This window comes from Daphnia magna, linkage group LG7 (assembly GCF_020631705.1).
Source record: "Daphnia magna isolate NIES linkage group LG7, ASM2063170v1.1, whole genome shotgun sequence".
In the NCBI taxonomy this organism is placed as follows: Eukaryota; Metazoa; Arthropoda; class Branchiopoda; order Diplostraca; family Daphniidae; genus Daphnia; species Daphnia magna.
In genome coordinates, this window is record NC_059188.1 from 3642575 (window position 1) to 3665821 (window position 23247).

Here is a 23247-nt window from a genome sequence, read left to right on the forward strand (position 1 = left end):
ACTAAAATTAGTTTGAGAATTCAATTGTTTTATGATGGCATGGGAACAACAAATCCTCTTCGTGGCCATGCATCAATTCACAGTGTTGGTGTATTTTATATTACTTTTGAAAATGTACATGAGAAGTACAGCTTTGATTTTCAAAGAGTACATCTCCTTGCTATGATTAATACTTTAGATGTTAAAACGTATGGTTTCGATGTTATTTTAAGAAAAATTACTGATGACATTAAAATTCTTGAAACTACAGGAATTCCCGTAGAAATAAAAAATAAAGGAACAGTGCAAATATTTGGATCGATAAGTCAGTTTTGTGGGGACAGTCTCGCAACAAACGAAGTATTTGGACTTGTGGAAAATTTTAGTAGGACGGAATACTGTTGCGCGATTTGTTACGGTAATATCCAGGAACGAAGTACATACTTTTGGGAATCCGCGTTTCGTTTACGTAACAAAGAGTTGCACAAGGACGACTTAGAAATGCTGCATTCTGATGATGAATTACTTCATGTTCGGGGTGTTAAAAAAAACAGCGTCTTAAACGAACTAAAATTTTCCATACGTCAACAAATCGCACCACTGATATCATGCACTTATTGCCTGAGGGAATCTTACCTCTTGTATCTGGGAATATTTTACATGAATTTATTACTATCCGGAAAGTTATGTCACTGACTGATTTAAATAGAAAAATTCGATGGGTTTTTGCTTGCCTCAAAGTAGACAAAGGTAATACGCCCCCTGAACTGAACAGCCTCAAGCCCCCGGGGAAAGGGTTATCACCTAAACTTACCGCTAATGAAATGCTTTGTCTTTTTAGGTATTTACCTGTTATCCTTGGGCCATTTATCCCTACGGGCGACAAGTTTTGGGCTTTGTTTGTTCAGTTACAAATGCTTGTAGACATCGCATATGCTCCTAAACTTACAGACGTGATATTAGATTACTTTGAAGAACTTTATGAAGATCACATGTTGTTGTATAAGGAACTTATCCTGAAATCGCGGTTAAACCCAAGCAGCACTTTTTGGTCCATTTTAAAACAATTGTTAAAGAAAATGGACCTACCCGTAACCTTTCTTGTTTGAAATATGAACTACGAAACGGATTTTTTAAACGTTTGAGCCATGTCGTTTGTAATTTCAAAAATATTAGCAAAACCTTGACCACTCGAAATCAATATACAACCCTTGCTCACTCTATTATAGGAGATATCTTACGCGACGAGTTTGTTTTCTCAGGTCAACAAAAAACATGCGTTTTACAGTCAATTGAATCCTCAGAAATCGTAGCCCAAAAACTTAACATACCATTAACCACGACTGTTGACATTGTAAAACACGTTGATTATTATGGCGTAACTTATTCAGTAGGAAATATAGTCGTTATTAGTAAAGAAAATTTTGAATTAAAATTTGGTGAAGTACAGTCTATTATTCGAGAAAAGAAGCAATGCTTTATATTGGTCCAAAAATTTGAAACTGTTGGTTTTAATTCACACTTGCACGTATTTAAGGTAAAAAGACCAACAACTACTGAACTTATTTGCATTGATTTCACTGAACTTTTTTATTACCATCCTTTGGACCTCTATTATAGTATATTCAAGGACTATTATTGTGTGTACAACGACACAGGGAAAATGTAGTATGACTTTTTCCCACTGGGGGAAATCAGCCACGCGGATATGTGTTCGCGACAAAGAAAGAGTTGCGCATTCCTTGCGCGCCATGCGCCCCCAGTGTGAAAAAATCATACTACATTTTCCCTGTGTCGTTGTACACACAATAATAGTCCTTGAATGGAATGCGCGTTTTTCCCGGGCGAAAAAAATAGGGAAGGAGTTCATGGATCACGATCGAATCGCGGTCGTGGAATAAAGTGCCCAACGGGCAATTTGTAAAAAAATCTCCGGCTCCGTATCTTAATCGGAACAAAAGATATGGCCGCCGGAAAAATCCATCCCGCCATAAGAGATCCACACAAAAAAAAAATGTTCTAATACTTCTGGAAAGTGGTGTACAGCCTCAGCGGAGGCTTGTACAGTTCTGATTTTTTTTTCACGAATACATCTTCAACAAATGTATTTGTAAAAAAAATTTAAAAAATCTATCCCCAGTATTTACCTCGCAAATCAACGAGGTATTTACACGGAGGCTTACGGGTATCCGCGCATTTTCTAACACTTGTGGTGGGTACTGTACCTTAGTTTTATAAATTCCCAAACATTTTATTCACACTATTTTTTTGTCATTACTAGGATTATTACCCGATTCGCGACATAATTCGTGAAAACGGGTGGGATAAAAGCCACGTTGATGCTTTGTTATGCCGCTTAGATGCCGAGGACGCGGAGCTCAGTAAAAAGGATCGTTCTGCTATTAATATTGCAGTCGGTAAATGGCTCTACAAACATAAGGGAATGTAAGTAGGATTTTTTATTCAAACTTCATCTTAATATTATTTAATATGATTAAAATTATTAACAGGAATGGCATGCCAAAGCCAGCAGAATTTGACATGGCTGCCAAGTCGATTGTAGCGCATTTTCCGATAGCAAAGGATGCATCAAGCACTGCCGATAACATCATTCACTCTTCGTGGTATGATGTAAATACAAACGTTGGACGTTTATCAAATTACGTCAGGGATCGCAGATCCAATAATAAGAATAAAGGGGCCATTGTAAGGAGCTACAATAAAAGGTACGTATTTCAAAATAATATTTTTGACAGTGCGCGCATACATTTTTTAATTTTTTTTATGTTTTTCTGCATGCAGACAAACTGAAAATTTTGAAGATGAATTCGACATTACTTTACAAGACCAAGAAAGATTTATGCGCGAGAACCAAGTAACCACCGAAAATAAAGAAAAAATGATGCAGTGTCATTTTGGCACGCTCGAATCCCGTAGAAAATGGATCCTCGAGAAAAAACCTACCGTGACAGACATTCTGACAAGGTTTCCCAGATTCACATCACTAAAGGGAGCGGTAACAAAATAATAATTATCGGGCCTATCCCTGGGGTTAATATATAAAATATTTATAAGTTGTTCTTTCTATTTTTACAGGTTGATTGTGACCTGAAATTTGTGGAAGGGTGGCGAACAGAGGAATTTACCGAAAGGTGGAAAAAAATTGAAAAATCTTTGGCAGTGGAGCTATTGAAAAAACACGGAGAATCTTTGGAGCCGTTTGCAGAGCTCACCATGGATCTAGTAGATTCTTATGAAAATTCACTGCTCGGACTTGGTAAAAATTTCAAAACTTCAAATATCTATATATATCTATCTATACATATATAGATACTCTATATAGATACTATATATATATAGATAGATAGATACTCTATATAGATACTATATATATATAGATAGATAGATACTCTATATAGATACTACATAGAAATATTATATATTATATTTGTTTATATTTTTACTTACAGTATTTTTTTTATATGATTTTAGATACGGCCAACGACAGGACACTTATAATATTTTCATCTCTTCAAATTCTTTTTCCACCTCGCCCGTCTAGGGCCTCGAAAGGGTTTACGGTGTGAGACCGATGGAATGATCCAACCCGGATTAATTGTTATTGGAAATCGCCGTTACATAAAAGCGGATCTCATCCCAATCAAAATTAATACTCCATCGGCTGCTGAATCTATTGCAATTTTGTTTGCTGTATATCATATATTCAATTTAATTTTTCCCGACAACCTCAACCTGGTGTATATTTTTTTGCAAAATATGATGGAGTATGGGAGGGAAAAAGAGGCTTTACCCAACAACAAAAAAAAGAAAACATGTAAATCTTTGGTTGTCAACGATTTTTCATTGAAAATTCTACAACTTTTGAAGCCGGAATAAAACTCGGAAAAAAAAAAATACAACTACTTTTTCTCCTATTTCACCTCCTTCGGCCATTTTTTATTCTATGATTCATAATTATGAAAAACATAATACTTGATTAAAGGGGAGAAGCATTTAAATAATACTTTACATGCGTACAAATATTTACTGAATTAAATTAATTATATCAAATAACAGTTAAATAAACATTATGTAGTAACAATTAAATTAATTGTATCTAATAACAATAACATCAATTTCATCTAATGATAATTTCGTTAATTTAATCTAATAACAATAACATAATGTCTTTAAGCGTTATGACATACCACAGTATTGTATAATAACGAAGGACATATGCATACATGTAGACAGAGACTGTCCTTGAGAAATCGAGACTTGGGGAAGGGGGAACCAGACAGCCAGACTAATTAACCTTAGAAATAATAGGGGGGTGTGTTTGCCCTTTAGTCATGCGCAAAAACCGATAATAAAAATCGGTACAATGAAGCAACACCGAGAAAAATTTTCTGAATTTTTTCCTAGTTTAATCTCGGCAAAAAATACCGAGATTGAAGTCTGGATTACCGAGTTTCTTCTCGGTAAAAATCCCGACATATTTCTTAGAGAGTATCGTCCGCGGTATCGTCAAATGGAACTTAAAAATTTCACTCCAAGTCCCGCTGCTTTTAATGGTAGATTCAACAACTTTTACCCTGTTACCGTGTTTAATGACAGGAAGGCACTGACGAAAATCTCCTCCCAACAACAGAACTTTGCCACCGAAAGCGACTGACTTTTTCGTAACCTTTTTAAAAAGTTTATCGATGGAATCTAGTGCATGTACCGTCATCATAGTGACCTCGTCAATGATAATCAGACTGGCTTTCCTTATGTTGTTTGCTTCAGTATGGTGCTCTTCTATTTTTGATGTTGTTGTTTGCGTGATGGGAGGATAGATTTTGAAGCGAGAATGGTAAGTACTCCCATTACACAGCAGAATTGAAGCGATTCCAGTTGAAGCCACAGCAATAACCGATTTTCCTTGTCCTTCAAGCACATTAATGAGTGTATTGTAGAGAAATGTTTTTCCAGTACCACCTGGTCCATCCAAAAAATACTGATGATTTGTAGAAGAACAAACGTTATCATTGACTAACGTCATGACACGGTCAAAGATTGCTTGCTATTCCACGTTCAGCTGAGCAACCATTAGTTCTCCTCTTCTCCTCTTTGGAGCTTGCATTTCGTCCGAGCTTTCATCTTCTCCATCTTCAATCAGCCGATGAATCATTTGAAAATCAGGAACCAATTGAAATTCTTCAAGATTGTGACCACTCTGCCTCAACATATCTTGAATACATTTCAGCGCAAGGTTTTTCGCAATTTCATCTTCATGACCACGTCTTGTAAAATCTTCCATGAGATATGAAAGGTTGTTCTCTAACAGTACCCGAGCGTTTGTTGGATAGCAATGAACGCAAATGTTGACAAACAATTGTCTTAATTGGACGGGCATTTCAAATTCGATTGCTTCCGCCATCACTCGTTCCCAAACGCTATCATCAGCCAAAAGGTTTCTTGCTATGGCAGCTTTTTTGAATGTTGGATGCAGGATTCCGTCGACTGTCCTCAAATATTCGAAGCTGGTTGCACCAGGTACATTGATAAGAAGCAATCGTAGACTGTGTCTTTCGACTTGCTTGACGGTAACGGAATAAATGCGGCCAATGACGTTAATCCTCTTTCTTCTCGGTTTCCATTTCCGGGCGGTCTTGTCAAACCAAAAATGATAAGGATCTCACGATAGGAGTAAGACCTAGCTGGCGGATGAGTGGAATTTAATTTAAACCAAGCCGTTAAAGTAGTTAATTGTTAGGCAGAATTCATTACTGCTTGCTCTTCCATTCCTGGAAGAAAAAAAAAACGATTGTTCTTGATGAAGATGGATAGCAAGTCGAATAACAGCGTGTGAACGGTAAGAAAGTGGATACTTGAAAATTCTCCAAGAGGCTTCCGGGGCACTGACATATTGTCACACGAGTTGTATTTGGACAAGAACAAACGAATACAACAAGTGATGACTTAAATTCTAAACAATGGTTTAACTCAAACAAAAGAGATAACCATTACCAAAAGTTGGAGAAGCGTCTGAAGACCTCTTGGGAAACCAGGGAACTCCTCCTACGGAGCCCAGCTCCGGGAGCTCACCCGATGGAGACTCATTTAACGAAAATTCGGGGCAGCGTTTTATACCGTCGCGCGAATTACTCCCCTTCCGAACTGCATATCTGCGTATCTTTCTTAGAGCGGACTTCTCCCGATAATTTCTTCACCACGATCGCAGCGTTGTCCAAGGAGCGGATGACTCATCTCTGTGAAGAGATAACCAATCCCCCTTTTCACCCGCGACAATATCTCGTGTCTAAGAAAGTAGTTATTTCGTCGGCACGTAGACTTTAGACCCCTTCGACATATAAGACCCCAGGGGGGGGGGTCGACCGTAGACCCCTACGTTACAACGCAAGACCCCCAACATAAAAAAAAATATTTTTATTTGTTAATTAATGGACAACGCAAAACCCCTAGCCCCCGACGCAAGGTCCCAATGTCTTTTTTTAATTTAATGTAACCCTGACTTAAGACCACGTGCCTTAAAATGTCTTCATATATTACCGACTTTAAGTCCCTGTCCCCCGACACAATGTCCCTGTGTTTGTCGCCATTAAATATTATCCCGACTCAAGACCCCGTTTTCCAAAATGTGCCAACAATTCCTAACTTTAAACCCCAGACACAAGTCCCCGTAATTTTTGTAAACGAATTATTTTTCCGACCCAAGACCCCTTGCTTAATCATGTTATACTTATAGTAACATCGACTTGAAGTCCCCGATTAAAAACCCAAAAATTTAAATAGGAAAAAAACAAAAACATTTGAAAGGCATACCACCTTCTCAAATTGAATTAAGGAGAGCCTGATTCAACTGATGAATTTTAGAGTACCACCACCTCGTCTAAGAGTACCACAGCGGTAATTCAACTGGGCAGAAGAATTAACCAGCGCAGAAAATATCGTGAAACAGGTACTACTATGCTTATAACTCTAGCGGGTGGATTAAGAAACTCAAAACAATTTCATCAAAGAGGTTAGTATAAAAATAGACATTAATGGCTTTTATATCTGATTTTTACACTTATTCAAAAAGGTGGCGGTGATGTGGACGCTTACTCACAATAATGTCCTGTGTTTCATCGGCATCCTTTAAAAATATAAACGTCTTAATCTATTGACTGAATTTATCCCTGAGAGAATTTTAAAATTCTTATTTTAAAAAGCCGAAGGCTTACCGCCGTTTAACCGAGAGACATTTCTTCCGAATGCGACCCAAATACTTTTAACCTGAGAGATCCCTGGGGAGTGGGGCGGGGGGTGACGAAAATGGTTTTTTAGACTTTGACGCTCTCGTGATGCTCCGATCACGACGCGACCTATCTCATTCGACGTAGAATTGTTTTTTACATGTATGGTAACTAATTTGTTTAAGTATGAACGAAATTAACGGGGAGATTGGGAGCAAAAAGGAGAAAAAAAGGGAAAACTTCGAAATGATGGGAAAAAGTTCGCTTCTAAAATTAGAAGCTGCGATTGCTTCTAATTGAAAGAAGAACTTTCCCTTTCATACATGTGTAATAATTGGAGACACTATTTTCCCTATTCGCGAGATATTTGTTTTAAAAAAAGACACCCTGATTGAATTTAGCTCGATTCACAAGCAGACGACAGTATTATTTTTTATAGCGCGTCTGCTTGTGAAAGGTCAGGCTCAATTAGTCAAAAAAAAATAGACGAGACAATATAATTTCATTTCATTTATATCTTACGATGTGTATGAGCTCAATCAGTCAATTCACTAGGCTTTTTCATGATATCTGAGGCTGTGTCTGATTTCACCTCTCAATCTTTTTTTTTTGGTTCGTTTCAACCCATCACTGGTGTACAGAAAAGAATAGGTCCCATTATCCGTATCGGCAATCTTTGCTTTCTTTCACCGATTCGCAAGGTAATTAGACTTAACAATTTGATGAACCTATTTCTTATTGTTTCTTATTTCCATCATGTTTGAATGTAGATCATGTTCAAGTTTCTCCACTGCACATCTCGAGCAACAACAAATTCTGCTAGGCATGCCTGAGAACTAATTCAAATATATACTTCTCTTGTGTGCATATTTATTAATCCATTTGTTACAGGTCTTAATTAGAGATCTTAAGGAATAAAACAACAAACTTGCAATACCACAAGTTCCTACTGAATCGTGAAAAAAGTATATGGAAAGCTAACTGCAGCAGATTAATGGAACTATTTCAATTATGAAACAGCGTTGAGAAGCTTGAATGGAAACCAACAATCATGCAATCTTATAAAAGATTGCTAATTCATGTATTTTTTTAGGACTCACTGAAATCAACCAGAATCTTGAACCATGAGGGTGAAGAAGGGAATATAAGTCACAAATTACTCACTTGTCCTGTTTTGTTGGCGAGCTGATGAAAAGCACACTTGGTTCCAAGGGCATGGACCAGTGCTGCCACGCCAAAAAACCCGGAATCCCCTGTAACCATGTAAAAAATCCCAATTTTCCCACATTTTCCGATTAAAAATCCCAAGGAAATCCCACATTTTTTCTTTATAAAATCCCACGTTTCCCGCCTGTTTTTTTTGAAATCCCACCTATTTTCCCAAAATTTTATTTCAAAATATAAGTCTCTGACTCAGGGTTAAATTGTATTTTATTTATCGAGCGTTATACTGTCTTGGTGAAACAAATGGCATAGGGGATATATAGGACATGGCACATGGGAGGGAAATTTCGCATCATATAAAACTAGTAAAAGGTCTATTGCACAAAACTTACAATGACTTAGAATCTGGAATGGTGGCATTGAATTTTACTTTAATAACGGCCTGGACTAATTCGTCGGTGATATTGACTTCATCAGCACTCTTATCATGAGCTTTTAACCAAGACTTTATTCTCATTAGACTAACTACGGTATCATCATCTATACTAGTTCTTTTGTCCGTTTTAGTATTGTTAAGTTCACTGAATTTTCTTTCTGCAATTACGTTACTAACGATTAAACTAAAAAGCATTGAAACGCAAACGCACAAGTTAGCGAAAGTGGCCTCGTGATTTGCAAAAACTTTTTGCCAATATTCTTCCGCAGGCAAGCGAAAAACTGCGGACTCAGTTAGAACCCCGAAAGCAGACGTAGGGAGTAGGGCATGAGCATTCCATTCTTTTTCAGTTTTTAAACGATCACAGAACATATTTTAAACCGCAAATCTTTCAAATAATGCACTCAGTGTTCGAGGTTTCAGATTTCGCGCATTTTCCGGATGTAGCATAGTAACAACCTCATAAACTGGATCCGTAAAATCGAAACGAGATTTCATATCAGAGATCGCAGTAATATAGAAATCCCTACAATGAATGTAAAATGAGTTGATTCTCATATCTTGAGATACGCCCAATTCCGATTGAGAGACAGCGATGGCACTGGCAGGTTCTTGCGGTCGCACAAGCGGCGTTTCTCTCTCAACATAGCTGATTGTCTCAAAATTTAAATCATCATCGACGTCTTGCAAACCTGAGTTGAATAGAGGAGAAGGGTATTCCAGTTTGACGCTCATTTCTTTTGACTTCCCGAGATTTTGAATGGTTTCATACGCTGCTGGACCTATATTGAAGAGTGTAGCAAAAAAAAATACGATTACGATTACAAAAGTCATAAAAGGTATACTACTCAAAGTTCATTACCAGGGTATACATCACGTAAGGATATATAATTTGAATCATCATGAGGATCGATTGTAGTTGAATCACATTCCCGAACATGACTGGGTTCCATGAAATTGATAGCTAAAGTCGCAAGCAGTTTCTCATATTTTTGTTTGTGAATATGAATTAGGGGGCCTTCTGCTTGAAATGTAGTGTTGAAATCATTCATAAGCCCCAGGGCATAGTCAAGAGAAAATTCCAGGTAGGCAAGAGTTAGAGGATCACGCAAAGTGATAATCACATTGTCTACAGGTTCGTTTTCTTTGCTCATGTCTTCACTCTTGAGGAGAACGAAGTAAAGGCGAATGGCATCCAATTGACTCAACATGCGTTTTACACTTGCTTGTACCGTCAACCACCACCACATGTTGTCCATGCCATGGACAACATCTTGATAGTATTGGCCACAATGAAGGACAAGTAAGTTTAAGATTGGCCTTGTACTTGAAGGGCATGGACAACATTATTAAGTATTGGCCGCAATGAAGTCGTTTTTCTAAAAAATTTCATTTTTTAAAATTAAGAGAATGAAAAGACAATTAAAAATCTCGAAGGCGCCACGAAGGGGCTTGATCACTGAGAGATTTACCTTGGTATAGATGGAAGGCTATGCCGTGGTTATGAGCCCCAAACTGTTTATTGTTTCCCCAGGGGTTCCAGCCGGGTTTTGATTGGCTGCGAATTGGGTAGAATTATCGTGTGTAAACAGGGGAGTTGTTCGTTTTCCATTATTTTTTATCTGATTCGCTGTATTCAACTTCGTGCCAATGGGTTATTTCTAAATATGTAGGTTTGTTTGTTAATTTTATATATTTTGTTTGTTTGATCGAAATTCAAATTTCGGTCATGAAAGTCGGGTTCTGATTGGTTGGTGGCAGGTTGGTGGTTTTAGGGACCCTCCTGTGCCGCGGGTTTTCGTTTTTTGAGTGAAATTTTATTACAGTTGGATTCTCCATGTAAAACTGTATGGAATAGGGTAATTTTTGTGATGAAAGGTTGGTTTGTTAATTTTTTATTTGTGTTTGTTTAGAAACGACGAGGGCGGCTGTCGTTTGTCATTTGTTTTTTATGTTCAGCCCACGCAGCCCCACATAAATCTCGAAGGCCGACACCCATTGGCGTTTTTGCTGGTGGAATGCAAAAGGGATTATTGCATGATTCAAATGTGCCATTGCCATGGGAACAACGAGTCTCATTCTCCAAAGATATAGCTGCTGGAATGGTTTACCTCTTTTCGAAAAGCATCATGCATCGTGATCTATATTCCAATAATTGTCTTGTGAAAGAAGATTGCTCGGTAATGGTGGCTGACTTCGGCTTGGCCAGGATTATGCGAGCCGATAGTCCGTCACGGACCATAGCGCCACGTTTATATCGCAAATTAACCTTACGGCCGTGGGTTGATAAGATGTCGTAATAACACGACGCCTTCACCGTCCGAACGACGACAGAAGAAATACGAAAGGAACAAAAGATATACTGTAGTAGGCAGTCCTTATTGGATGGCGCCTAAAATGTTAACGGGCAAGAAATACGATGAAAAAGTGGACGTTTTTAGTTTTGGCATTGTTCTTTGCAAGGTACGTGGCAGAGCTTTTTTAAGTAGAAAAGTTAAAGTAAATATCGTTGAGTTGAGGTAGATCCGGATTATTTTTCGCGATCAGGTGACTTTGTTCTCAATCAGACTGCATTTCGTGAAACATTTTGCTTCAATTGTCCGGAACCATTGTATCGAATCGCATTCGTATGTACGAATGCGATCTCAATCAAGACAAACGGCCACCCTGCGAAGTCATTGAGGTCTGGCTTGAAAGTTTAGCACTCCATATAGCCGAAGGTGCGGCCATTCCACAGGTTCTTCTCATCGATATTTATACCTACACCGGTACATATTTTCTTGCCAATTTTTGGCGTGTAGATGAAATTTATTAGTTTTTTTTTCGTAGGTCGAAGTTCCAGTTTGTCTGAATCGACGACACTGACGGAAGCCGTCTCGCCCGAGATACATACAGTACAAACCCTAAGATGACATAGATATCAATAAAGACCGCAACCACCTAAAACAAACATCTAATAGCAGAAACAATGGTAACATTTAAAATTTTAATCCGTGTAGTTAACACGATCAGTGGGTAGCGGCAGATTGTTTTAAAGGGTCTCCGAGCGGGGTTGGCGACGATCGCCCCCTTTAACTAATGCCCCCTCGCGGTTGCTACAGTTGCCCCCCAGACTATTTCCCCCCAAAACTATTGCCCCCTTAACTAATGCCATCCTAACTAATGCCCCCCAAAAATAATTAACAATTGCCCCCCCCCAGTAAAATACACAATACTTTAATTAATGAAAAATATCGGAATTATATTTTGTCAAGTGTACAAAATGGTACATAAAACACATTTAATTTACATTTTTTTGTAATGATGATACTAAGTCTACAACTTCTCTCTTAACTCTAAGTCGTTAACTTAGAGCTACTCTTGTGTGAGCCCGAGCCCTGCAGTTGGGAGGAGTTATAGGCGAATCCCCTTCTGCTGACAAGTTGCGAGGTACTTGGGTCACACGACGTGGACGACGAGGAGCTGGAGCTACTTCGGGTTCAGCCTCGACAGGAGGAGCATCCAAAAGCTCCATAAGAAGTGCATAAAGAGGCTCAACTGGAAGAGCAACATCTTCAGGTGTCCTGATTGTGTTCAATCAATCACTTCAATCAAAGTGTTTTCACTATTTTGTCTGAATCTGCTACTACGAAATGGGAGGCCAGAATAAACAAGTTTTTTTTTTACTCTTTTGAATTACGGCTATCTACGGCCTTAAATATAGTTTAACGTGAGTAAAAGAACCCTCTAGCGAGAAATAAAGCCTATTAACGGAAGAATACTTAATCGGACATATGAAATTGTAACCGCGACCTATTTTAAATAATTATGATTAATTTAATTTAAACTTATAGGATTTTGAAATTAGGGGCAATTGTTAATTATTTTTGGGGGGCATTAGTTAAGGGGACAATAGTTTTAAGGGGCAACAGTCTGGGGGGCAACTGTAGTAAACGTGAGGGGGCGTAAATGTTAAACGTCGTCCTAGCGTAAATGTTAAACGTTTTCCCCGATGATCTTATAACAAGCTTGGGTTGTTTCTGAGGGGGAGAGCTAGTCCCCAATGGTGTTGGTATCGAAGGGGACGACTTCTTTTTTTTGCCACTTTTCTCACAACTGGCTGAATCATCCTGGACGAAAGTCCGCATGTGATATTTAATAAGAGTTTTTTGCAGAGCCCAGTTCAGATCATAAGTTCGATTCGAAAGATACAGATCATCTAGCGATCCTCTGTTTCGTTGAATCTTCTAGTTTTGATCAATAAAAGTTCTATTACTATTTCGATCCCTATCTTTCGTGCAATATGGATATTGCAGTTCAGAGAGTACCTGGCAAACGCGCTGGCAGCTTCGTCTACGTGACGGAGGACAATTATATTTTCCATCTGTACAAAGAAAGGTCACAAGCTACTTTCTCCCTCAACGTCAATTTTTAAGTAAAATTTTTTTTTTATTTGTTATCCAGAGCTTTGCGATGTCGCAAACACAAGCATTATGCGTGCCTGGCTCGCCTGACCATGTTCGGTGAACGATTTTTTATGAAAAGTCATCATAGTCATGCTAACGAGGAAAACGAGATAGAACGTATTGCTGTTGAAAACAGTGCTTCCACTTTTTCACCAGCAAAAACCCTGTGACGTTGCCAGAAAACCTTGTTGTAATGATCACCACTAGGTGGCTGATCATCCTCCATGGAGGGGAGACCCAGGCCTAGGCTCACAGAATACACTCAGAGAGACTCAGACACTTGTAACTACAACATGGTGTCAGAAGTTGTCGAGTAATTTTTCAATTTCTCGCGTGGTTATTTTTTTTTTTTGAGTGTTCGCCACTGTTGCTTGCACCTATTTGGTGAATAGTAAGTTATTTAAAATGTCTTTAACTTACATTTGGTGTAACGAACACGTCTGAAGTACTGAGTGTTTGTGGCGACAAGATTTTGTCGCGTGGTCTCTCTCATCTGTATCCGTAGCAATCGTGAACATCTTTTGCTCAGGTGGTTTGTTGTTTCTGCGTATGTGATTGTGAACTAGTTATCTCTCACGCAGTGTAATTGTGACTCAATTTTGCGAACTTTTTTCTTGCTTGGCCCTCGTTGGCCCATCTTTTACTGGTTCTCGTCAGCAAATCGAGCGTGGTCATCATGGCTACAGGACTAAAGTTTCCTGATCCGTTTAATTTTTCGTCTCCTAATTTAGCATTGGAGTGGAGTCAGTGGAGTTGCCAATTTAAGTGGTTTATCCTTGCAACACGTAAGGACGAAAAAGATGAAGAAATCATAGTCGGTGTGCTTTTATCGTTGCTGGGCAGAGAAGGAATCAAGATCTATGACACTCTACCCTTGTCAGCTGCTGATGCGAAGACGATCACGCCGGTGTTGGATGCTCTGACAGCTTATTTTCAACCACTTAAGAGTGAAGTGTTTGACCGGTTCTTGTTTCATCGCCGTCATCAACAGCCGGGTGAACCTTTTGACGCGTGGTTAGTAGAGCTTTTAAGTCTAGTCAAACCATGCAATTACGGAACTGCGGCGGTGATTGAATCGATAGTAAGGGATCAGATAGTGCTTGGCGTAGCCAATGAACAAGTTCGGGAAAACTATTGTTTGAGTCTGGTCTGACTTTGGCTAAGGCGTGCAACATTGTGCGAGCGTGTGAATCAGCGTCATCACAGCTTACACAGATGACCGCTCGTTCGGATCCGACCGTTCATCGCCTCATGGACAGCTCGTCAAAAGGAAGGCCGTCAACATCTCAGCACAATAAAAGTCGTCAAAATGGTGGAAACGCACAAGCACAGAATTTTGTTAATTGCCAAGGCTGCGGTCGACGTCATAAAAAAGGCCAATGTTCGGCAACAAATGTGGAGTGCTATTCGTGTGGCCAGATGGGACATTTCGCAAATACATGTCCAAATCCGAAGGCTCGTAATGGTCCAGCTAAACATCGACAGAGGGGGCCACAAGCTACACTTCAACATGATGGCCGTCAGCAGTCCCTCCGGCCAGCACAACGAGGAACGTTCATGCAACAGCAGTTGCATGCTGTTGAGGAGGAGGAGTGGGACAACCAGTGTCCAGAAACAGGCGGGTTTTTGGCGGATCTTGTGAATCACCAGCTCACGTGCTCAGAAGAAAAAGAAGAAGAATGGTACGAAGACTTATCGGTTGACGGACGAGCGGTAATTCACTTTAAACTTGATTCTGGAGCCACGTGTAACGTTCTGCCATATGAGTTGTATACCCGTGTGTGTCCCAATGGTGGTAACCTGGAACCAGGCCCTCGTGTACGAAACTATAGTGCTAAAGGTGGCTATTTAGATGTACTTGGAGTTTATAAAGGCCGTGTTGTGCGCAAAGGCGTAACTTATGCACTCAGATTTGTAGTTGTGAACGAGCCGGGTCAACCGGCAATTTTGGGCCTTCCGGCGTGCAAACTAATGAGACTGATTAAGAGAGTTCACACAGTTAAAGTGACACAGCAACCAAATCATCCACCTTTAGTGAACGAGTTTTCGGAAGTGTTTAATGGAATTGGCAAACTGCCGATGGAACACGAAATTCGACTCGCAACGGGTGCAGCTCATGTGGATCCGGTCGTCTCGGCAGCAGGTCGTCTTCCATTTAGTTTGGAGAAACGTGTGTTTGACAAACTGGATCAGATGGTGGCGCTGGAAATCATAGCTCCTGTAGTGGAGCCGACAGAGTGGGTCAGCAGAATGTTGGTGGTCGGCAAGGCGGATGGAGATGTTCGCATTTGTCTTGATCCATCCAACTTGAACAAAGCCATTCAACGCCAGCATTTCATGGTGCCAACTGTTGAACAACTATTTGGAAAAATAGGTAAAGCAAAGTATTTTTGTAGCTTGGACGCCGCGTCGGGCTTTTATCAAATTCCACTCTCTGAACGTTCGTCGTATTTGTGCACTATGGCAACTCCAAAAGGACGATACCGATTTCTTCGACTACCGTTTGGACTCATATCTGCCCCCGAGGTGTACCTGCAGGCTATGTCAGAGTTGTTTGGTGATCTACCAGGAGTGCTCATATACTTTGATGACTTCTTAGTTATGGGTGAAACAAAAGAAGAACTAGAGTGCAACTTGCGGCAAGTGCTAGTACGTTGTCGTGAAGTAAACTTAAAGCTACAATTAAAAAAGTGTCGTTTCTTCTTGCAGGAGCTACCGTGGTTAGGACATGTTATTGCTCAAGGAGCCGTGAAAGTTGATCCCGAGAAAGTAGAAGCCATTGTGAACATGCCGGCCCCGACGGATAAACAAAGCTTAACTCGGTTATTGGGAATGGTAACGTACTTGGACAAGTTCTGTAAAAATTTGTCAGTGATTACCCGCCCACTTCGTGACATTTTGAAACAGGATGCGGCCTGGGTCTGGGATGACCAGCAAGAAGAGGCTTTGGATGCTTTAAAATCTGCCATCTCATCGTTACCAGTTTTGAAGCTATTTGATCTGTCCAAACCAATGGTAGTTTCGGTTGATGCGTCGCCGATGGGTATTGGTGCTGTACTTCTACAGGAGGGACAACCGGTTGCATTTTCTTCTACGTCGCTGACAGAAACCCAAAAACGATACTGCCAGATAGAAAAAGAGCTGTTGGCAGTACAATTTGGCCTACTCCGTTTCAAGCAGTATGTTTATGGCCAGAAAGTGCTGGTCGAGTCGGACCACAAACCCTTAATTGGCCTGCTAGACAAACCAGTGGCGTCCTGCTCGCCTAGAATCCAGCGTATGAGGCTTCAGCTACAGCAGTTTGATTTCCGGTTGATATATAAGCCCGGTAAAGACCTGTTCATTGCTGACACTCTGAGCAGAGCACCCTCCCCACGCTTGTTCGTCGATGATGTCACGCAAGATAGTGAAGATCAGGTTCACCATGTGCTTCATAGCGTCATGTCTTCAGGATCAACCCGACAGAGATACGCAGACGCCACGTCATCGGATCCTACTCTTCAACTTTTAAAGACAGTCATTAGGAAGGGCTGGCCTGAAAAACGTAGCCAGTGTCCACCTCCGGTGAAACAGTTTTGGTCCGTCCGGAATGAGTTGTCGGCTGTGGAGGGAGTGCTATTGTGCGGTAATCGCTTAGTGGTCCCAATGTCTCTTCGTCGTGAAACAATGGAAGGGATCCATGACGGCCATTTTGGTGAAACAAAATCGGTTCTACGCGCAAAGTCAGCAGTATATTGGCCAGGCTGGGAAGATCAGGTGAAGAACATGGTGGCAAGTTGTGCGGTGTGTCAAGAAAACAGGTGTCGCAATCCTAAACAGCCGCTATATCCGGTTCGTCTCCCAGATTACGCCTTTCAAATGGTTTCGGCGGACATATTTCATTTTGACAGTGTCAACTATCTTCTTCTGGTGGATTCATATAGCAAATGGCCGTGCGTTGTTCCGCTAAAATCCTTGACGTCAGCGGTATTAATTGAAGAAATGTCCAGGTTTTTCTCCGATTTTGGGCGCCCGGAAGAGTTGGAATCAGACAATGGGACCCAATTTGCAAGTGCCGAGTTCCGGGAGTACTGCAAGAAAATAAATGTTACCCAGGTGACATCCAGCCCGGAGTATGCCCAGTCTAATGGGCTCGTTGAACGTCACGTTCAGACAGTGAAAAGTGTACTTCTGACAATGTTTGCGGATGGAAAATTGCTATGGGAGGCACTGGCTGCAATCCGCTCCACCCCTGTGTCCAGCTCATTACCGGCCCCTTCAGTTTTACTTCAAGGTCGCAATCTTCGGGGATCTTTACCATTTGTTTCATCGTCGCTCAAGTCTACATTGATTCCTGCGTCGGTGGTTCGGGATGAGCTGGGGCGTCGTCAACAGAGAGCGGCATTTACCCAACCCCGTTCGGTTGATATTCGGTCCTCCGCATTGTCTGTTGGTCAACCTGTTCGGGCCCTGGTTAAAAATAGGTGGTTGCCAGGTGTTGTGAGTGTAGTTTGCCCCGAACCAAACTCGTACGTTGTGCGTTTAAATGATGGCCGTCTGTTTCGACGCACACGCTGGGCTATTAATATTTCGGTTTGTGATTCTAAATTAAATCCGGTGAGGCCTTGTTTTCATCGACTTCCGGTTGTTGCCATGCCCCCTGCTACAGTTCCAGTGTCTAGACCGGTTCCTGGTCTTCCGACCTTGGCTCTGCCTTCAGTATCCAGACAGATTCCTGCTCCGACGAATGTTAACTCATCCGGATCATGCGGCAGGGCTGGCCAGTCGTCGGTGGCGCAACGTCAACAAACTGTGGCTTCGCCCATTGGTTCTGCGCCACGTTTGCCCTTGGCTGCTCAGAGCGTGTCTTCATGTCCTGATTCTAGTCTGTCGCCTGCCCGTCCTGTTCGGAGTTTAAAATCCAAAACTCCGGTAGCTGATCGTAGTGTTTGGTTGCCGATGGCATCTGTTCCTCCATCGCAATCGGTTCCTGTTCCGGCCATTGGTGTTACTCGCTCTGGACGTCGTTATGTCAAGCCGCCTCCATAGTTCCATGTATTTCGTTTATGTTCTCTGGTTTAAGTGCGTTCGAGTAACGCTTGCTAGAATGATCCTATCCTCTTATTCTTCACGTTCTATTCTGTTCAGCTCGGTGTTTTGTCTTAACATTATCCTCCACAAGTTTCCTCACATCATCACTCTTTTGTCATTTATTCATGTAACGTCTTTCTCTCATTTCGTCATTGTTCAGGTCATTTCGTCATTGTTCATATCATTTCATCATTGTTCATTTCGGTTCTTGCTTATTTCTTGTTTATCGTTTGTGGGTTATGTCAAAGGGGGAGATGTTGTAATGATCACCACTAGGTGGCTGATCATCCTCCATGGAGGGGAGACCCAGGCCTAGGCTCAAAGAATACACTCAGAGAGACTCAGACACTTGTAACTACAACAAACCTAAAATAGGTTTTTTTTTGTAAAAAACCCTAAAAAAAACCCTGACAGTTTTCATTTAAAAATCCCGAAAAAACCCCGAAAAAAGCCAGAAAAAGTAATTAAAAACGCTGTAGCAGTAGAAGAGATATTTTTTCTCATCAAAAAATAAACCGACAACCATAGAAAAATCTAATTTCTGTATTGCATTTTGATTAACAAGGAAATTTTACGTTCAAAAGCACACATTTCTGAATAACTTATTTTGGAATTCACAATTACGGCAGCAATTACACATTACAAACCCTGTGTTTGATCTGGGATGGGCAAATTGGCCTTTACAGACTTTACTTTATCGATAAGCGCCTTTTTTATGAGAACATTAGAAGCGGAATGATCTTCGTTTACACCCCAGTGCTTAATTTGCATAAGAGAAGTAACAGACACATTATTGAGCAAATTACGGCGATCCGTTTTGATTAGTTTAAATGCACTGAATTCTCTTTCAGCAGTTACATTGCTGAATGGCATCGAGAAAGAAAAGAAATACAAAAGCTGAGATTGGGAAATCTTGGCTTGCTATCGAGTTTTAGAGATAACACCCGTTTCCAGTAGGTTTCAGAATCAAGGATCCTAACCTCATCTTCACTATGACATTGCAACAAAATTGGTTCCAAATAAGAATGGCTACACCATTCTCGATCAGCTAGACTAGCATTCACTTCTTTATCTTTAGGAAGATTAGGGTACTGTTTGAACAATTTAATTAATGAATCAGGATGCCGCATCCTTGCATTGGTGGGATTGACTAGTTTAACAATATAAAAAAATACGTCACTGAAATCGTAACGCTACTGAATTTCCAAAATGGCTTGAATGTAGAAACTTCTGCAGTGTTTGATGACAAACACTAGTCTGATTACCAACCAGTTACTAAAAGGTCAATCAATAATCGATTAATGTATCTAGTTTTGATTGACCTTTTACTAACTGGTTAGATAAATGTATTACTTTTAGGTATTGGAGCTTTTCTTCAGAATAAATTGATCAAACCGCTGAGACACATTTTTTTTTTCAATAATCATTGATGAAATCGCTGATGTCACTACCACAACACAGATTTCTGTTACGGTGTAGTACTGGGATGCACAGAAGCAGAAGCTGGTTGTTAACATCCGCGATTTCAGCAATGTATTCTGAAAGGAAATGTATCGTCAGCTGTTAAATCAACCCATTCTGACGATAAACCCAAATAACTAAAAGCAATACGTTTCGCGAAACAATTGTAAAAGGTCATCGATACTAGAAACATATTAGTTAGTCTACTCACCAAATCGAACAATGTTGCTAGCTTTTTGTTTAGCTAATTTAAGTTGCTTTAGGCATTCATCCCGCGGAAAACAACATCGAAGGAGAGATATTAGCCGATCAATCAAACTTAAAGGTAAGTTATTTTCAGCAATGAAAATGCACAAACGTGTTGCTAGCGAGACAACGTTGTCTTCTGCCGAATGATGATTACAAGCATCAGCAATAACTTTCCTTTGTGCTTCGATCAAAGTAATGAGATGAGCACTTCTTAAGTGCTTTGCTGTGACTTTATGGCGTTTCAGTTCTAATAACCCTGTTCCGTTAGAAAAAAATTCATCGCATGGGATACAGTAGGCCACTGTTTCTCTTTCAGTACCTCTGGTCCGTTTCTCGAGCCAGCCAACACACTCTGGATCGGCTAACCAATGGTCTCTAAATTTCTGTTTATAAGGTTCTTTCTTCTTTTGTTTAGTTTCACTTGCCTGATTTAATTTTTTTTTCTTGCGAGTTTCATCCCCTGCAGTTGAGGTACATGACTTTCTTTTACTCATGTTCCTCGTGTTTTCTTCACAGTTACTTTCATTGTCCAATGTTTCAACATCAGGACTTGATGGAAGTATTATTGATGATTCAGCCACAGATAGAAAATGTGAAACTGTAGTATTGTCACACGAGTTGTATTTGGACAAGAACAAACGAATACAACAAGTGATGACTTAAATTCTAAACAATGGTTTAACTCAAACAAAAGGGATAACCATTACCAAAAGTTGGAGAAGCGTCTGAAGACCTCTTGGGAAACCAGGGAACTCGTCTTTTACCGAATTTTACACTTGCATTTAAACTGCTATGCTAATTACGCCCCTTCCGGAGCGCATGTCTCCGTATCTACTTCTAGCCCTGATTATCTGCAATGATTCATTCCCACGGTCGCAGCATAGTTCAATGAGCGGGTGAATCATCTCTGTGAAGAGATAAACACTTACCCTTTTTCACCCGCGACAGTATTTTCAGCGGTGGGTTCTTCAATACCATAATCAATGTGTGTTGAGACTAATGGTGATTCATTTGTTGATCCTAAAGTTAAGGCCTTATCCGTAACTGATATTATCTCAACATCAAGTTCAGCAGTTGGGCTTTTAGTAATCGTTGCTGTTTCGGAAAGCAATGAGGCACTAGTAGCCTTCCGTTTAATCCAAGTAAGTAACGATGGCTGGCTCATCTTCAAATGCTGAAAAATAAAAAATAAAGAAAAGTGTGGTATAAGAAAAAAGAAATCAAGTGAATAACTAATATTTTAATTACTTCATGAAATCAAACCGTATATTGTAATAAATACAGAGAGATGACACTCGAGCACTTGACACTGTTACACAATCAGACCAAGAAACAAGAGCAGGCTAGCTGTTCTATGCTGCAGTGTTCTATTACGCTAGGGCTTTCGAGTTTCGACTTTCAACGTTTCGAGTTCGACTGAATTGTTTTTCTTGTCGTCTGCAACTTTGCATGCATCTATGTTTGTAAAGGCAGGCAGCGCCAGAGCTGGCAATAATTTTTTAACGAGTATTTTTAAAAAACCCTATAAAAAACCCTGAAATGTTGGAAAACCCCAAAATGTTTTTTAACCCTAAAGTTGTAAAAAAATAGTCTGAAAACCCTGAAACGGGGTAAAAATCCTAAAAGTGGAAACACTGGTTGAAAACGACTGCAAACGGCGAACTGCTGAGCAGCCTGTACGCCCCAGAGTGATTTTCGAACAAGCCAGACAAGAGTAGGTTTCCCTTCTAACCTTGGTACGCTATAGTATTTCAAACTATTTTTTTTTCTTACATTCATAGACATCCAAATTCCGTAATTGGGTTTGGTCCCAATTTAGAAAGAGCTATACAACGAGCAAGGCGTCGTCTGCAGCCGGCGATTCCGCATTCGTTTGATGAAGCAGAGCGAACTATAACAGGCTCTGATATGTACAGGTACAACTTAATAACCTTTTTATTTATTTATTTTCAAAGCCTATAACTAATGTTATTAATTGTGTCTTCCATAGAAAAACACTCAACCAATCAGCAGATTTCTTTCATGGAAGAGTGTCGACCGACTCTGGGAATGCTTTTATTTTCATCTCGCTGGCTCTACTGCCTGAAATTCACACAACGAGAGAAATCCGATCAGATGGAACTTTTAAAACGGTTCCCAACGTGTTTTATGAACTTTTCACGCTTCACGTTTTGGCGTATGGGAAGGTAATATAATATTTATAATTGAAACTTGATTTCAGTACTCTAGCAATTTTAAATTTTGTTCTCATAGTCTTTTCCTGTTTCCTACGCGTTGATGTCCAACAAAACAGCTGAACTCTATCGTATGGCTATCGATCGCATACTGCAGATTCTTCAAGAGGTCAACCCTGGGGATCACTTTGAAGTAGAAGTATTAATTTCCGACTTCGAATTAGCAATCATGGGTACGATGCAACAAGCTTTTCCAATTGCAAGAAGCCGTGGCTGTTGGTTTCACTATGCGCAGGTACCCTTTTAAGAATTTTCTACATAAAATAAATGTTTTCTTATCATTAATTGTTTATTTAGGCTATTTATCGTAGAGCCTACAAAGAAGGACTTCAAAGGGCCTATAGATCAGGTGGGGTTATAAGGAGTATCGTGAAGAAGCTAATTTCCCTCGCATTGGTACCGTCGAATCGAGTCTACGAAGGATTTCAGGTAAAACATAGTTATATAACTGGGTTTAATCCATGGAAAAATTTGACATTTTTCTCATTGCAGAATATAAGACACCGCACCGAAAATGCTCTTCTTGCCGAGAATCCGCAATCAAGAGCTGGAGTAGCACGGCTTTTCCAATATATGGGAGGATATTGGTTCACAAACCAAGGACTTGAACGTTTTTGCGTCTCTGGCGACGATCAACGAACCAACAATGAAGTTTAATCCTTTAATCGCTGGTTCAACGCACGTTGCGGTCCGCATCATCAAAATTTCTGGTCTTTCATACGTAAATTTTTTACACATGTTTGCAATTGGTTTTCTAATTATTATTAATGGGTCATTCCATGACAAGTCGAATTTTTCCGTCGCAAAAAAAAAATAGATTTGCACAATTTTTTTACTGTGGGTTCTTATTGTTATTAAGATTACTTTTGCCAAAGGAAAAATTTTTCCGGTCAGCAGGAGCTGAGGAATAAATCCCCGAAATTTTCCCTTTTTTAATTTTTTAGATGCGTGTTTTTACGATTTATTTA

General features: G+C 40.1%; 3 protein-coding genes and 1 pseudogene across 3 annotated transcripts; 3 read left to right on the forward strand and 1 right to left on the reverse strand.

Annotated features, from left to right (window-relative positions):
* Nucleotides 1-584: 584 nt before the first annotated feature.
* On the forward strand, nt 585-1648 carry LOC123474236 (annotated as a pseudogene).
* Nucleotides 1649-1847: 199 nt separating this feature from the next.
* Nucleotides 1848-3914, forward strand: LOC116927529. Its single transcript, XM_045176166.1, has 6 exons — nt 1848-1868; nt 2261-2424; nt 2490-2705; nt 2782-2995; nt 3076-3256; nt 3472-3914. The coding sequence occupies exons 1-6, from the start codon at nt 1848-1850 to the stop codon at nt 3564-3566; spliced, it is 891 nt and encodes a 296-aa protein (XP_045032101.1). The 3' UTR covers nt 3567-3914.
* A 5281-nt stretch (nt 3915-9195) lies between these two features.
* Nucleotides 9196-10070, reverse strand: LOC116934619. Its single transcript, XM_032942104.2, has 2 exons — nt 9683-10070; nt 9196-9602 (listed from the first exon to the last, which is right to left on the reverse strand). Exons 1-2 carry the CDS (start codon nt 10068-10070, stop codon nt 9196-9198), a joined length of 795 nt encoding a protein of 264 aa, XP_032797995.2.
* An 11529-nt stretch (nt 10071-21599) lies between these two features.
* On the forward strand, nt 21600-22893 carry LOC116927525. Its single transcript, XM_045176500.1, has 5 exons — nt 21600-21961; nt 22036-22231; nt 22299-22514; nt 22591-22708; nt 22772-22893. The coding sequence occupies exons 1-4, from the start codon at nt 21954-21956 to the stop codon at nt 22621-22623; spliced, it is 453 nt and encodes a 150-aa protein (XP_045032435.1). The 5' UTR covers nt 21600-21953; the 3' UTR covers nt 22624-22708; nt 22772-22893.
* The last annotated feature ends 354 nt before the right edge of the window (nt 22894-23247 follow it).

What these genes read in the sequence shown, in the direction of transcription:
- LOC116927529 (XM_045176166.1), top strand. Translation starts at nt 1,848, where the DNA reads ATGGATCACGATCGAATCGCG. An exon ending in GTAAGGAGCTACAATAAAAG is followed by an intron (nt 2,706 to 2,781) that starts GTACGTATTTCA and finishes TTCTGCATGCAG; the next exon opens with ACAAACTGAAAATTTTGAAG. An exon ending in AAATTCACTGCTCGGACTTG is followed by an intron (nt 3,257 to 3,471) that starts GTAAAAATTTCA and finishes ATATGATTTTAG; the next exon opens with ATACGGCCAACGACAGGACA.
- LOC116934619 (XM_032942104.2), bottom strand. Translation starts at nt 10,070, where the DNA reads ATGTGGTGGTGGTTGACGGTACAAGCAAGTGTAAAACGCATGTTGAGT. An exon ending in CTTACGTGATGTATACCCTG is followed by an intron (nt 9,603 to 9,682) that starts GTAATGAACTTT and finishes TCTTCAATATAG; the next exon opens with GTCCAGCAGCGTATGAAACC.
- LOC116927525 (XM_045176500.1), top strand. An exon ending in ACGTTTTGGCGTATGGGAAG is followed by an intron (nt 22,232 to 22,298) that starts GTAATATAATAT and finishes TTGTTCTCATAG; the next exon opens with TCTTTTCCTGTTTCCTACGC. An exon ending in GTTGGTTTCACTATGCGCAG is followed by an intron (nt 22,515 to 22,590) that starts GTACCCTTTTAA and finishes TATTTATCGTAG; the next exon opens with AGCCTACAAAGAAGGACTTC.